Here is a 14,610-nt window from a genome sequence, read left to right on the forward strand (position 1 = left end):
GTACATCTTGTCTGATTAGTCCTGGTCATTCAGGTTGAAGTGGGTAAAGGGGAGGGGTCCGCAAGCCCTTGTCTGGTGGCCCTCCTTACCCCTTCCCACACCCTATCCCACCGGGGCCATATAATTGATCACTAATAGGAAAAAAAACCTCATCAGAGGCCTCTGCTGGGCTTTGCCAAGATGAATCCCCTCTCAGATAATCAAAAATGGCTTTCATTTTTTAAATTATCCATTATTCCCCACCCTAATCTAGTTGATGAAAACTTGACTGAATACATCTGGTTTTTTATGTGTCATTCTCCTTAGGAGGCAAGCAGAATGATAGGAAGAGCATCATGTACGGAGTCATGAGGCTTGTTTAAGCATCTGTAAAATACTAACAATACCATAGTAATAGCTAACATTTTTTGAGCACTCACTATGTAGTGAGCATAGTCTGTAAGCACTTTAAGCGTTCTCAGTAGATCTGTACAGAAAGCTTTAAAACTGGTACTATTATTATTCCCATTTTATATAGAAACAGAGCCTTGGGTATGTTAAGTAATTAGCCTGAGGTAGTATAACTAGTAGGAGATAAAGCCAGAATCTGAGCCAGAGACCCCTTCTAGCTCTGCGATTCCTTTTATATTAATGTCTAACATTCTGTGGTTCATTTATATTGCTGTCCTCTTAACTACAAGTTCACCCTCAGAGCCAAGTAACCACTGCTGCCTTTCATTGACATCCACTTTGTGCCAAGCATTGTTTGAGTTGCTTTGCATACATCATCTCCATTTTATTAACCTGAATTTCAACCCCTGACCATGGTCACAGCTAAAACTCGGCTTCCAACACAAGCCTGCCTATCTTTTACCCACTTAGCTCTCTTTCAACTAGTTAAGAAGCGAAAATTTGAGTTTAGCTATGGGAAAATAGCCAGTTTAATGCTTTTTCTCCTCTAGATTGACCAGTAGCTTTGGCCTTCCGTCTTAAATTTTTTCCTGAGTTATAAAAATCCCAACTGGGAGAAAACTCAAGTGTAAACTAATTCTATTAGATGAATGAACTCTCTTATAGATATTCTTTAAAAGTCAGCAGGTATATTTAAACTTTCTCTGCAGAGAAAGGAATGTTTTGCCTTCCTTATCTATGGAATAAATATTTCAGATAATAAAATAAATCCTTTAGAAAGCACAAATTAAGAAATTATTTGAATGTGATATTGATTTATGGTTGTGACTGTCTGTTTTGATTTGTTTGCAGTGATTATTATTTCAGTTGGCTTACATGGGTTACTGATGAACGAATATGTTTGCAGTGGCTGAAAAGAATCCAGAATGTTTCAGTCTTATCTATATGTGATTTCAGGGAAGACTGGAAGACATGGAGCTGTCCAAAGGTAAGTTGTATTAAAACCACAGAGGTGTGTTTCTGAAGATGAAAGTACAAGAGTGGTGACTTATTTATAGCTGACATTTTATATTATAAAGCAGAATTACTGCACTCAACTCCCGATTGCAAAAAAACACTCTCTATTCAAAGTTTCATTATTTTTATTAAATAAATAAGATACCTTTTGTTTTCTTGAAAGTCTTTAGCATTGAAACTGAATAGAGAAAAAGACTAAATGAAACAGTGTAATACTGGGAAAATCAGTAGGATGGAAATTTCCATTAGGATGGAAATCCATCCTTTTAAGATTATAAGGTTGGCAGTCAAAAAAAGCAAAATAATGAAGATGAAAAGATAAGAGGGGTCCATTAAGGAAATAGATGTGTTCTATTCAAAAGAATTAGCAAATGGTAGCATGTTCTATTCAGTGTCAAAACTGAAAAATAAAAACTCCAAAGTAAACAAATATTATCAAAGGAAAGCCAAATACTCCCATTTGAAAATCAAACGTAGATAACTAAGAATGACATGAAACAGATCAAATTATCTTGCTATCCTGTTATCTTAGAAGAGTGCTCAATACTGTGCTAATTTTAGGGAGAAAAAACTTAAAAACTAGGCACAGATTTATTGTTGAGTTTTAATTGTTTTTATTGCTCAAATCCAAACATAATCTGTTGAATTAATGAGTCAGAAAACTACTTCACCAATAGAAAATCTTCAAAATAAGCCTGTTCATAAGTACTCATATTAAAGACTAAGAAACACAAAATGTTTTCTTTAAATAGGAAATTTTATGGGTACATTTCATGAGACATCTAATTATGAAGAAATGTTTCATTAAACCAAATATAGAATAAACCTATTTTATAAAGTAAGAAAAAAGCACAAAGCAATCAAAGTAAAACACTAAATTCCATCTAGAAATTAGGACATTATGTTTTGCAAGAAAAAAGTCATATGAATCTGTTTGGAAGTATATCAGGACTATAATAGTCAACATTACTCAGGCTAAAAATATTTTTAAATCACTACTGTGTCTATAAGAAGCTTGACTAATTTTGATGGAATATGCTAGAGCTGATTTTTATCTTATTTATAGTTTGATATACAAAGCAGAAAGATTTTTTTGGCTTTAATGCAGTATCATAGGCAAAAAAAAAAGAAGAATAAACTTGATTGTTCTAGTTAATTAAAAGCCATCAGTCTGATTAGTCAGCTTTGGGTGAATATATCTTTAATGTTTTCATTGAATCTAGATACTAGGAATTATTGCTTTAATTTTACTAGTTTAAAACTATAAGATTGGTCATTTAGATACAATTTTTAGCTCTTAAAACTAGGCATTTAAAACTGTGATTGCTTTGGAATTTGAAATTCTAATTTATCAAATCTGAGACAACTTAATCCAAACTGACAGAACATATAAGATGCTCATTCAATGAGATGTGGAATTCCCTGGAATATAAGCTTTAGTTTTATGGCCAAAATCAATGATTAAGTTTAGAATACCAGGTTTGAATAACCTTAGAATTTCAAAACAACCTCTGTTTCAAAATAGTCTGGTAAGTTCATGGAACATATTTTCAGATTTAAGAAAAACAGGGTTGAATTTTCCAGTAACCATACTCATGACTGGGGGGTATGTGTGTTGTGTGTGTGTGTGTGTGTGTGTGTGTGTGTGTTTTGTTTTGAAAACAAATAACATTTAAGGTTACGTGACTTGGCAACACTTTATTCATGTTGGGAGTCATACCCAAAACAAAGAGGCAAAGGAAACTGACAATAATTGCTTAATATAACTATATTAATAAGATTTATTAAGAAATTTGTAGTTTGGGGGAGAAACATCATAGTATTCTTTCTTCTCTGAAAAGGGAATTAAAATTAATTTTATCTTAATAACTAGAAATAATGAATCAAAAAAGTTTTGCTTTATTAAGTCTTGTCTTAACTTGTTCTCTCTGAGACACTGGCCTATCCTTGTAAGAGAAAATCCAAACTGTGTTTTTAAAATTTATTATTCCCTTGCTTTTTTTGACAGTACTCTCTCGTGGTTCTCTTTCTACTTTACTGACTGTTCTTTTCCTTTCCAGCTCTTCCTCTTCTGACTTCTCTAGAAATCTTATTATTTTCCAAGTTAACGTATTTGCAAGATAGGCTAACTGCTATAACAATTACAACAACAAAACCCCTCCAAAATTTCAGTGGGTTAATACAATAGGAAGTTTTTGCATATTCATGTAACCATCTAATAGTGAGTCCAGGTAAGTGGGGAATGGTGAGGGTATGGGATGGGGTCCCCTGCTTAACAGAGTCATTCAGGAACACAGGTTGATAACATTTCTGCTATCTTCATCTAGTGGCTTCTAAGGATATTCAAGGTTATTCAAACCTGGTCATCAACATTCACTGGGGCGGGGGGGTGGAAAAAGAATGGAGGATCATGTGAGAGGGTCTTACAGATTAAGTGCAGAAACAGCACGGGTCACTTCTGCTCACATATCCCGGGTTAGAACTTATCACATGACCACATCCAACTGGAAGGGGGCCTGGAAAATGTAGCCTACCTGAAGTCCTAGCAAAAACAGGAAATGGTTGCTAATTATCCTACAGTCTCTGTCACAACTCTATTATTCTCGTAGGTGATTTTTATCTAATACCTGAGGTTTTCAATTACCACTTGCCCTACAAGTTCATTCTGAGGATTCGAACTTTTATGTATCTCTGGCTACATCTTCTCTGCTCCACCCTCACTACCGCTACATAGATTTGGGTCTTCAGCATCCTTTTTGCAACATTACAGTAGCCTTCTAATGGCTCTTTGTGCTTCCCTCTATCTTACCCACTTAATCCATTCTCTGTATCATGTTCCCAATTATATGTTTTAAATTGTGATTCTGAAGTCTTTCAAAGGACTTACCTACAGGAGAAATCCAAATTTCCTAGGGTGGAATAAAATTTTCTCTACAGTCTTGCTGATCCCTATACATTTTCTCATCTTCTCTATCCCACAGTCACCCTCCATTCAGCCATACTGAGCCACCTGTGGTTTTCTAAGCTGGCCTTGTCTCTATGCTTTTCATTCTATCTAGAATGTTTATCCTCTAATTGTCTAGAAAAGTCTATTCATTTTTTTAGGCTTATTAAATATTTGTTCAATAAATGATTGATTGTACTATGCTAAAACATATACCAAAATAAGATTCAGTGCAAATTTTAAGATTTCTAGCTGCTTCATAAGATTGAGAAAAGAAAAAATTTAACCTAAACTCCTCTGTGAAATGCCTTTTTACCTACATGACACCAAGTGTTTGGCTTGTGCTAGGCCTCCCTAGATATTGTCATAATTCCAGTCACTGCCTTATGGAAAATTTAACCAGAATTATGAATGGTTTGCAATAAGATACAGCCCTTAGATCATCCTTGTGTACGCCATGGTGTTGTTGTATTAGATTTTGAATATAGTCATCTTAAACTCAAGTGTGAAGTTAGTTGACTAGCAATAATATACTCCGACCAGGAAGCTTAACTTGTTCAAATGTCCAGATTATATTTAGGGAAAACTGTCCTCCTAATACTATGCTTTATTTGATCTTTTTTTTCTTTTAGACCCAGGAACATACAGAAGAAAGCAGAACTGGATGGGCTGGTGGAGTATGATTGCTATCTTTTCCTTATCTTTTCATGAAATTCTCAGCTATCAAAGGACTATTTGAAATGTATCCAAACTGGCACTACTTGCTTTTATAGAAAAATATCAAGGTAAAAAACACAAAGGTAGTGATCCCTTCAGTAATTTTGTGCCAGACAATTTTTTTTTTTTTTTTTTTTTTGCGGTACACGGGCCTCTCACTGCTATGGCCTCTCCCATTGCGGAGCACAGGCTCCGGACGCGCAGGCTCAGCGGCCATGGCTCACGGGCCCAGTCGCTCCGCGGCATGTGGGATCTTCCCGGACCGGGGCACGAACCCGTGTCCCCTGCATCGGCAGGCGGACTCTCAACCACTGTGCCACCAGGGAAGCCCCAGACAATTTTTAATGTGTATATATTAGAATTCTATTAAGAATAAATCATATACCTCATGTTCCAAACTTAACTTTTTCAATCAACTCTCTGATATCCATAATTAATATTACCTCTTTAAAAATACAATAAAGATCATTTTTCAAAAGAGAACACAATCCCTGATTTGCTTAAAATAATCTGAATAATTATTAGCCATTTGAATCCAAGGAAAATAATTACATTGGGTATCCTTGGTTTAGAGACAACCTACCGCTTATTAAATTTTATATAAATTAAAATGATTAGATGTATTTCATATATATGCATATTCATTCTAGTTTTTAAGTAAAGTGGTATCAAATAGGGAAGTGTGTGTTTTGTTATGGTTTGTGATCACATATATCTGGGTTTTTTTTGGATAGTTTTATTCAGTGATTTATAAGGATTTTTTGTGTAAAAATAAATCATGTTTTAGGAAAATATCAGTTGTATCTTATATCCTATATGGAGAATACAAACTAGGACAGATAATAAGTGAATGCTGTGTGGATAGTCCATTTACCACACACATGTGGTTGATTTCAACTAGCATTTGGGTGGGAAAAAAAGGCTGCTTCTTCTGAAATTTGGATACATGCAAAGAAAAAAGAAATTCTTAAGAGCTAGTTTAACACATTAACCCAAGACAAGGGATGATAAAGAATTCAGAAATCAATTCTAAGATGATGTCTTGTAAAACTTTAAATTAAGATGGGATGTGAAGTGAAGTAAAAATCTTCAGATATTGAAAATTCTTTTCTGTATACTTTCCTGGATTCAGCAATTTTAGCTTACATATATTTACTTTCTGTCTTCAGTTAAAGATACTTCCATTTTATTCATTAACTAGAGAATAGTTATTATTTTATTAATTGTATAAGTAAATGTACATTGCATTCTAAAATAACAAGGTAACAAGGATAAGTGTGTAATTCAGAAAAAAAGGAAAATCCTATTTTATTTTATTTTTAATATTTATTTATTTATTTGGCTGCACTGGGACTTAATTGTGGCATACGGGATCTTTTTCACTGCAGTAGGCGGGCTCTTAGTTGCAGCATGCAACCTGGGCCCCCTGCATTGAGAGCACAGAGTCTTAACCACTGGACCACCAGGGAAGTCCTGAAAATCCTATTTTAATTCACTCTTCAACGCTGTACTAAATAACACAGGAAAAATGAGAAGTAGTCAGTGAAAGAACAGGATTTTTAAATTTTTTTGGTTTCTTGGTCAATCAGAAGCTCACCTTCCAGAAAGATAATTCCTAGATCAGCATTTGAAAACTTGAGGAAAGGGAAAAAAATTAATTTATGAGTTTACTGCCATTATAGAGATTTCCTGTAAAGAATGAGGGAAGAAAGAACACTTGAATATGTCCTTTAGCTGCGTTCTCCACGAAGATAGTATAACTAGAGTTTCTATAAAGTAACATGAATGATGTGATTTTACAAATAGATAACAATACCAACAACCTTATCAAAGACATGATCTAAGAATCCATACACATTTATTCTGAAAATAGTGCCACCATTCAAAACACACTGAACTATTTTAGAATGCATCTTTTGAAATCTCCTATGTATAAGCATCTTGAGGAAAACAGTTGTATCTTATCAATTTTTATAGTTTGTATAGCACCAGCCTTGCAATCTCAGCAAACAATAGCTGGATGAATGGATGAATGAATGAATTAATTGCCTTCTAAAGCTTTCGAATGTTTTAAATACCCTCAGTGGAAGCACATATGTGTCCTTTGAGGGAAGATGATGTCTCTACATTAAATCAAAAGTCATGCCAACATAAATCTAGTGAATAAGTGAAATATGTATCTGCAACATATGATTTTGCACTAGATCATTTTTATATCTGTAGCTTTAGAATTCTATTGGGAAAATTATTTTTCTTGTGTACTAATCTCAATCTCTTCAAATGTATCCAATAGTCAGTAAACTTTCTGAATATCAGAAGAGGAATTGTCAAATATTTTTTGAAATGATAGCTTTCAAGAGTAAGTTCACACTTCCCCAAGGCAACTGCTTTCAAGAGGTCAGTCATTAGATTTTATAAGTTCTGACACATCTTTTGAACTCATGACTTTATTTAGTTATAACTCATGTGTGGTAATATGCTGCATAGCTTCCTTTGACCTATAATCAAACCAGTGGCTTAATAAAAGTGCCCAGAAATAACCTAGAAATGTTTGTCTTTCAGACATTTGTTCAAATAATATTTATGAGGGTTTTGGGTAAAGTGTACAGGCTAGTCATATTAATATAAATTTAAAGAGCAATTTTAGAGGAGCTGTTCCTTTAGTATTTATCAAAGAGATTTAAATTGAAAAAGACCTTTGGAGATCACCTATGAATTAGAAATGTGAGATTAAATGACTTGCTAAAAGTAGTTAACATGTTAGTTTCAGGCACAGAACTAGCAAGTAGTTTCTTGAGAACTTTACTTGTCACTTTCCTTTCCTCCTGCATGAGATATTGTGTCTTAATTTGGGGGAAGTACCATAACTTCTTCTTTGGTATTTGATTAGAAAAATAACAACAACAAACTCACTTTGAATACTTATATATTTTTTAACCTGCGGAGAACAGACAAAAAGGAAGATTTAATCAAAGAATCTAATATTTAATTACTAAAATGTGAAGAAGAAACACTGGAAACATAATGCTTAGATTGCAAAGCCACATTTAAATTATTTTAAAGTAATTAAGCAACACACCACACTTCCCTTAGGCGGTTGGCAAAATCCTTTGGCTCAGAAAAATGGATGTTCTACTTGATGCTTGAAAGTCTGTGCTTTTAACTGCATGTGGACTCAGTTTAGGCACAAGCCTTAGATAAATAGTTCCTCAGGCTATTTACCAACTGTGGCAAGAAATTAACTGGTGGTAAATAACCTTACCTTCCAAGAAAAATATTTTAAGTGGCTTTGCACGTAAAGGTGAGGAATTTACCAGCTCATCTAAGCATGATAAAGGGACCTGTGAAGAGGACTTGTTAAAACTGAGGCCCACCTAGTGACATGAGCTTATCTAGGGCTCAGGCGTGACCTGCCTCGAGAAGGACTTAACTCAGGATGCATTATGGACCTCACTCTGGCAAAGTGAAGGCGGAAATATTTCACACTCTCTTTACCTCACCCAAGTTACCTGCTCATCTAAAGCAGCTGTCTTGGATGTCTGCAATAAAAGGGGAGAAGATAACAGTCTTTGCCTAGCAAAATATTCTTCCTGTTTGCCCAATTCTAATATCTTAAAACATAACGTTCTGCCCTCTTATTTTTTATTTTCAATGAAAATGAAGTTTTCAGTTTTAATCTAGAACTAAATCTTTTTTTTAGAGTTCCCTAACTAACTGCAGATGTAAAGAGAGTATTTTTTTTTACTAGGGCACCTTATAATATTTTGTGACCCCAGTTCCATTGTAGTGGTTAAGACAATGGAGAGCCAGTTTTTGTCTTTCATCTTGAGGGTGGGGGGGAGAGGGAGACACTGTAAAGTGGTTACTAGTAAGTAATCATTTGGCTAAGAGGGTAAAGCCTCATTCTAAGATGAAAGAGTGATTTGTCAGACCTAGGCTAGTGAAATTCCATCAGCAAAACTGCAAATCAGAATTTCCTATTCCAGGGCCTCTTGGCTCTCAATCTCACTGAGTCTCAATACACAAAATCCTACCAGGGCTGGTCTTATTATTAACGAAACTAATAAAGGAATCACGTAAGGAGACAGCAGTTTCTCGTTATTCCATTTTACATTTCGTTAAAAACATCAATTCTATGCCAAATAGATAAGACTTAGGACGCTGTATTAGTTCTCTAGAGTTGCTGTAACAAATTACCACAAATTTGGCTTAAAACAACAAAAATTCATCATTCTGGAGGCTAGAAGTCCAAAGTCAAGGGGTTAGCAGGGCCATACTTTGAAGTCTCCAGGGAAGAATCCTTCCTCACATCTTTCAGCTTCTGGTGGCCCCTGGCAATCCTTGGACTTCCTTGGCTATAGCTCCACCAGCTCCAATCCCTGCTTCCACCTTCATATGGCCTTCTTCCCTGGGTCTCTTTGAGTCCACATCTCTTCTTATGAGGACACCAGCCATTGGATATAGGGCCCAGTCTAATCCACTATGATTGCATCTCAGTTCTTACCTTGATTACATCTGCGAAGACCCTATTTTCAGATAGGGGCATTGTCTCAGGCCATTTGAGCTGCTATAACAACATACCATAGACTGAGTGGCTTATAAACAACAGAAAATTATTTCTCACATTTCTGGAGGCTGGAAGTCTGAGATGAGTATGCCAGCATGGTCAGGTTCTGGTGAGAGCTCTCTTCTGGGTTGCAAACCATCAACTTCTTGTTGTATCCTCAATGGCGGAGAGCAGAGCGGAGAGAGCCCTCTCTCTGGTGACTCTTGTAAGGGTACTAATCCCATTCGCGAGGGCTCTACCTTATGACTTCATCTAATCCTAATTATCTCCCAAAGGCCCCACCTCCTAATACAAATACCATCCTTTTGGGGGGTTGGGTTTCAACACATGAATTTTGGGGATACACAAACATTCAGTCCACAACAGTTATCTTCTGAGGTTGGGTTGAAAATAATTTAGGGGAACACTATTTAGACCCCACCAACACCACATCAAATAAGTTGCATTTTAATATCATGAAATTCTAGTCATGACTTTTATCAAAAAGCATCAAGTATCAAATCACAGGTAGGGCCATCACTAAAGAGGCCTACAGCTACTTCCTTTGCTTTCTTTTTGCTCAGAAGTGGGCCCCAGCAAGATGGTATCAGCAAAATAGGTGTTTGTAGCTAAAAGATACCAGTAGTCTTTTGGTTGTTGTTGCTTGGGCAGTTTTAAAGACTCTGAAAGTCTTGGTTTGCTGTCATGTGGAAGCACTCCAGCTAAGAGAGCTGGTTTGGGATAACTTGTAGGAATATCTACTCTGCTCTGCTCTGCATGATGTGGAGTAGCTCTTTCCTCATGGGACACTTTCATCACGTTACCATCCTTCCCCAACCCAATGACTGGGAAAAAAAGGAAACCAGCAGATGTAAAATGAGTCTCTTTTTTTAAGGGAGAAATTACTAGCTAAAATTTGGTGTGAGGACATTTGCATGACTTTGGTTATCTGTACCTTTCAGGATGCTGAGGTGTGGCTTGCTCTGTTCAGGTCACACTAGACCTGTGGCAGGGACTCCTTAGGTCATCCGAAATTCCCAGCAGGTGGAGAGCATGGGCCCTGGGAAGAGGTCAGAGATGAGCAATGAGGTCTGCTCTGCTCCCTGAGTTCAAGGAGTAATCTTCCTGTTGGCTTGTCGTGCGTTACATTTTTCTCTCAAGTCCAGAAGTCTCTTCTTGCCATTAAAAACTGTGGCTAGCAGGTCATGATATTTTAATCTTTAAAATGTCTTTATTGTAGCATTAGCATTAGGTGCTTGGCATCAGACAAATCAAGAGTTAAAAGAGCTTCAGAAGAGTCACTTTGGCCAAAAGCCACATTTTGAGGATTGACTTGGTTAAACATCAACATTCATTTGTGATTCGTTTAACTCTATTTCAAATCACATAACCTCAGAACATAGAAATTCAATCAAACTAAACAATATAAACCCACGGGGATGTAGTAGCAATTAAGTAGTAGTTGGAATATGTAAGTGCTTGTTAGAAGCACCAGAAAAGCTGTCCATCTGAAAGAATGGAATTTCAGGTGTGAGTGACAGAAGGAGGGGAAGCAAGGCATTCTGGTCCCGATAATTATAACTACACGTGGCTTTAAAAGAATCTATAGTTTGGTTTGTCTTCTGAACATAACCTCTGTTCATTTCTTTCAGTTCTTTGTTTCAACACCAGTTTTCAGCTATGATGCCATTTCATACTACAAAATATTTAGCGACAAGAATGGCTACAAACATATTCACTATATCAAAGACACTGTGGTATGTTCCTTCCAAGATTTATCTCCTCAAAGATCATTCACTTGAGGTTGCTCAAATAACGCTCAGCTTCACACAACATAATGTTTGTCTTTTTATAGGAAAATGCTATTCAAATTACAAGTGGCAAGTGGGAGGCCATAAATATATTCAGAGTAACACAGGATTCACTGTAAGTATTGCATGAAGCTTGATGCACCATTCAGGTTTTAATTGGCACTGATGGACATACAAAGGATACGGCACCACTTCTTTCAGTTAAGAGCATTTTTGTTACTTATTCTATAGTTTAGTTCAGACAGCTGTGGTTTCTTTAAGATTGCACATTCTTTAATAACTAGTCAACATGATTTCCTTTTGGAAAGAAGATTTAGTAGGTGGTTATTTCTCTTCTGGCACTTGGTATATAATTACATTAAAAGTATAAAAATTTTAAAATAGTAACTGGTTCTAAAGATAGATTTGCCCCCTAGCACTTGAAGCAATAAGCAAGATTCAGAAGTCCATGATGACAGCCCCTTGATATAGAAATGTTATTGTAGTGATTCACTGTTATATAAGTTTAAGATTATTATCTATAACAGCTATTATTTATTGAGCGATTGTTGTGTACAACGTACTGTAAAGTAGAAATGATTATCCCAGTTTTACAGACGAGAAAACTGATACTTGGAAATTTAATTAACTTGGCCAAGGCTACATAGTGGCAGAACTAGGATTTAAACCTAAAACACATTAAATCTAAGGTTCTTATTATTAACCTCAACATGGGGCTTCTTCCTTCTGGGTCTTTCCTTTTCAGTCCATCCTGCGTACTGTCTAAATAAATCTTCTTAAAATAAGCATTTATGAGCAAACATCTCTAATCAAGAATGTGCAGTTCCTTCCCCTTATTTTTAATGAACTCCAAATCCAGGGCACTCTCTTGTAACCTGCCTGCCATTAGCTGGAGTTCTAAGAGCAAAAGAGGAGGATCATTAGTCCAGCCTCACTGGATAAAAACTCTTTAGAAACCTATTGCTAATCCATGGAATTCTTTGAACTGTCGGCAAAGGAGTTTGGACATTACATGGGGCAGCCATTAAAACCGCGCGTGTAAGAGGAGTGACAAGATAAAAACAAATGGGACAGTTCAGAAATAATATGTTTAGGAGGTAGGGGAAAACTGAAAGCAGGAAGACCCAGGTATGGTCATAATCTAGGCCTGAGGTGACAGAGGACTGAACTAGAAAAGTGGCCATGAAACCTGGACTCCAAGGGAAAACTATGCCTCCTTTTTTTTGCATCTTTGGAACTTGGCATATAGTGCCTGGCACACTACTGTCAAATGAATGAAAGGGAGAGTAGATAGACAGTGAAGAGAGAGGCTGAACAGCACTGGTGGGTCAGTGGCTGTGAGGGAAAAGGAAAAGGAAAAGGGAAAGTAGACTCTGTTCTAAGTGTTAGAGATAAAGACAACTGTGAAAACTTTGACATGGCAAGAAAACTGCAGGAGGCTGTTTGGAAAAGCTACTGCATAGTTTATTCACAGGTAATTTGAGGTGATGTGGGAAAGGCAAGTATAAGTGATGTTTGGAGTCCCGTGAAGTCAGTAAAGACATTTAGAAGGATGCTGGTTTAAAAGGTAAAATTAATACTAGGAGTAGGGTGTATTCTGTTGCTTTTTCCTTTTACTGGGGATAACAAGGTTTTTATTTCAGTGAGGATATACAAGTACCTGGGTTAATAAAAAGTTCTGAGAATTAAAAATTAGTAACCAAACCTAGGTTATTCCAAACTTTTAACATTCGAATAATAGAGCTCGTCCTAAAAATAAAAATAAAAAATTAAAAGTCAGTTACTTTGTGATATTCAGATGAACTCACAGAGGAGGAAAAATCATGCCACTAAATTGGATTTCCCACTTCCTGGCTATAGTAAAACAGGTTAAAACTGGGACCCAGATACTTAAGTAACAAGTGTGTTCTCTTGTGACTTGTTCTGCTCCTGGGTAAATTCACGTGGCCCTTTGTGTGGTATCCCTGGGTGGACGAGTTTCCTGATTTATAGAAAAGTTATCTACTGTCAGTGCTTCTGTAAACTAAGTTCTAAAGATGTTCGGAATCATAGACAAAATTAAATAGTATAGCATAAAAAATCAGTAAGCTGTTAATTATGGAAATGAAAGGGGTGATATTAATCAAACATCCTAGTTTATTTTGTGTGGCTCATAACTAATGCCTCAGAGTATAATATACATATAAGAAAAAAGAGTACTCAACATAATTTTTCTCCTATAATTTATAAACATATTTATAAGTATATTTTATGTAGCTATAAATATATTTATATATGAATTATAATTTATAAAGTCAGAGTAAGAACACAAAATTCAGAGGTATGAACAGCAGGGATTTGTGTACATAAGTGCCAATTAATTGTTTCATAAATGAACATTGGACTATATTGTTTACTATATTAGTATTAGTATTAACAATTCTATCACCATTTAGTCATCAATACTTATTTACTAACTTCTGAATATATTTTCAGGTTTTATTCTAGCAATGAATTTGAAGGCTACCCTGGAAGACGAAATATCTACAGGTAATTTATATCAATTTATTCTAGTATTTTTATATATTAAAATTTAAATAAAAATCTGTCAGAGTCCTCAGAATGTATAGAATATTTTTAAAAGGCCGAAATGTAATAAAATTAATTTGTGAATTAAAATAAAATATTAAGACTGTTGTACACCACATCAGTATAAAAATATACACCCCCCCAACATATTAGCTGACTCAAAATGTTTGTTTTCAAAAAGAAAAATCAAGAAATTTTAATGCTGACATAAACATGGTACTAAACATTTCAACTAAATTTAGAGGTAATTGAGGAAATTCATTTTCCTACTGTGTACCAGGCATTGTATTTATTCCCATAATGTGTGCTTTCTTTTAATGTGACTTGCTTTGTCATAAGCCTATTATGATTGGAAAGAATTCACCTCTGTTCCTAAATTAGTGTTTAAGTTAGTCCACTGGCCCCCATGGTGGCTGGAATGGTGCCCTTTAAAGCCCCTTCTGGATGTGGAAACAAATACAATAGCTACCATGGGCTGGTGGTCTGCTATAGGCACATTTTTATCTGCTTTACATATGTAATTTCATTTCATCCCCACAACAACTCTATGAGGCTGGTGGTATTGTTGGAGCCAAAATTTATACTTGGGCATGCTGACCTTAACTCCTTACATTAAC

General features: G+C 35.7%; 1 protein-coding gene across 1 annotated transcript in view; it reads left to right on the top strand.

Moving 5' to 3' along the window:
* Positions 1-14,610, top strand: part of FAP (fibroblast activation protein alpha) — a 71,271-nt gene that overhangs the window by 27,919 nt on the left and 28,742 nt on the right. The window contains exons 11-15 of the mRNA XM_029225403.1: positions 1,243-1,378; positions 4,984-5,028; positions 11,267-11,371; positions 11,470-11,540; positions 13,901-13,954. Coding sequence (XP_029081236.1) covers positions 1,243-1,378; positions 4,984-5,028; positions 11,267-11,371; positions 11,470-11,540; positions 13,901-13,954 — 411 coding nt within the window. The remainder of the gene's footprint in view (positions 1-1,242; positions 1,379-4,983; positions 5,029-11,266; positions 11,372-11,469; positions 11,541-13,900; positions 13,955-14,610) is intronic.

The sequence above is a fragment of the Monodon monoceros genome, unplaced genomic scaffold, assembly GCF_005190385.1.
Source record: "Monodon monoceros isolate NGI ecotype Baffin Bay Population unplaced genomic scaffold, NGI_Narwhal_1 Super_Scaffold_16, whole genome shotgun sequence".
In the NCBI taxonomy this organism is placed as follows: domain Eukaryota; kingdom Metazoa; phylum Chordata; class Mammalia; order Artiodactyla; family Monodontidae; genus Monodon; species Monodon monoceros.